The sequence below is a fragment of the Entamoeba invadens genome (genome assembly GCF_000330505.1).
Source record: "Entamoeba invadens IP1 unplaced genomic scaffold scaff_1105074726121, whole genome shotgun sequence".
Lineage (NCBI taxonomy): Eukaryota > Evosea > Mastigamoebida > Endamoebidae > Entamoeba > Entamoeba invadens.
This window is the reverse complement of record NW_004443566.1, coordinates 21,003-23,017: the sequence shown is the minus strand read 5'-3', so window position 1 is coordinate 23,017 and position 2,015 is coordinate 21,003. Positions and strand designations below refer to the sequence as shown.

At 27.9% G+C, this 2,015-nt stretch overlaps 1 protein-coding gene across 1 annotated transcript; it reads left to right on the top strand.

Annotated features, from left to right (window-relative positions):
* On the top strand, nucleotides 1–916 carry EIN_256450 (hypothetical protein; the record flags this gene model as incomplete). Its single annotated transcript, XM_004259079.1, has 1 exon — nucleotides 1–916. A coding segment is annotated over one exon (916 nt), but the record flags the coding sequence as incomplete, so codon positions are not given.
* Between the last annotated feature and the right edge of the window lie 1,099 nt (nucleotides 917–2,015).

Below are 2,015 nucleotides of genomic sequence, written 5' to 3'. Positions count from 1 at the left end.
TGTTTGGTTTGTAGTGACCTATGATTGTACTCAAACCCACTTACATTCAAATATCTCATTTAAAAATGTTGTATACACAAAGGGTGACAGAAAAGTTTATGGCGATGATATACCAAGTACTATAAAAATGCTTGGATATGAATGTTATTCGCGTTCAAATTTTAAAAAAATTTCATTGCCTAACATAATCACCTCACTCTATGAGGGCTGTTTTTACTACTGTGAATCTTTATCTGTAATAACACTTCCAAGCAATTTGAGAGAAATAGGAAACAAATGTTTTGGTAACTGTTTTGCATTGAAGGTACTTGACCTTCCAATAACAGTTACAACAATTGGGTATTGTTTTGTTGACAACTGTTTAAGTCTTACGTCAATCGGTGTGCCAGAAACACTCACTTCATTGCCACAATATTGTTTCCATGGATGTAGCAAGTTAAGTGGATTTTCGTTTCCTGACCATTTGAAGTCGATTGGCGATTTTTGTTTCCAAGATTGTTTATCGTTAAAATCAATTGTAATACCCGACTGTGAATGTTTTATTGGCGAAAAGGTATTTGATCATTGCAACAAATTGACTTCATGTGATATTGGTGGAAAAATTAACAGTACAGATGATTTGTGTTTTAATTGTTGTTTTTGTCTTGTCTCAGTTGATATTCCAGACACTGTTACCAACATCGGAAAGTCTTGTTTTCGCGAGTGTCACATGTTAAAGAATATAGCTCTTCATCATCAATTGCAAACAATACCCCATCAATGTTTTTTGAATAGTTTTGAATTAGAAAAAGTTGTTATACCCAAGAACGTCAGTGCATTAGGGTCTTGCGCTTTTAGTCGATGTATCAAAATACAAACTATTGTAATACCAAGTCGTGTAAAGTCAATTAGACACAACTGCTTTGATGGGTGTTAATCTCTGGAAATCACTATTCCAAGCACAGTCATATTCACTGATAAGTATTGTTTTAAAAAGTGTAAAAAAGTAATCAAAGAAAATAAAAATAAATAAGTTGGAACAAATGTAAAATGTGGTTGTTGGTTTTTATTTTTTATCAACAGGAAGTTTTGTTTTGGTGGGTTTGTTTAATTTTTTTACTACTTATATAATTAATGAGTTAATTTGTTATAAAATCCCATAATTTTTGAAATAATTTATTGTTGTTGTAATTAATCAAAAACTAGACTGTTTATTATATGGTATTTTTATTAAAAAAATAATCAATAGTTTCATATATGAAAATATACCTCACGTGTTGTTTGTGGATCTTCGTATTTCCCACTATAATTGTCAATTTTGAATAGATGTGTGTATAATTTGTGCTGTTTGTTCAATGTTTCGAAAAAATGTTGCAAAAATAAACTTAAAAACGTCGGAATAAATATGTTTTTAAATGAAATTAAGAATAATATTATAATAAGCATTTTAAACTGTCTCAATTACTAATAACCATCAATCAAAGTGATCTTAGTTTTTTATATTGATTTAAATTCAGATGTAAAATAAGTTTATAAAACATCAATCGTTTGTGAATGTCTAACCTTCTATTTTTTATTTTCATGAAAGACACAATGCTTAACTAAAAGTGACACATCAAATCGACCAAATAAATAGAGAAAGATACATTTGCTTCTTTGAAAACTTGTTTAAACAGTTAAATTAAATGGTCGTTTTGTTGTTGAACATGGTTGAAAAAAAACAATAATATTTTATAATTAAATAATGATAAACTTACGATTATAACTCACATTAATCTTTTATTTATTTAATTACATAAAATCTGCTTAATATTCTATAGCTAAAATTAGTTGGGTTTTTGTTTTTATTAGTGGACCCCATTTATTCCGCTATTTGTAATATAATAAAAACTTATTCATGTTAATGTTTTTTTAAAACTTTATCACTACAATACGATGATAAAAAAGTTGAAACGAAAGGTCGGCAAATTAGACTTATCAGACAATAAAATAAACAATTTGTTTATAAACAGCAATAAAAACACATTAAAAACAAC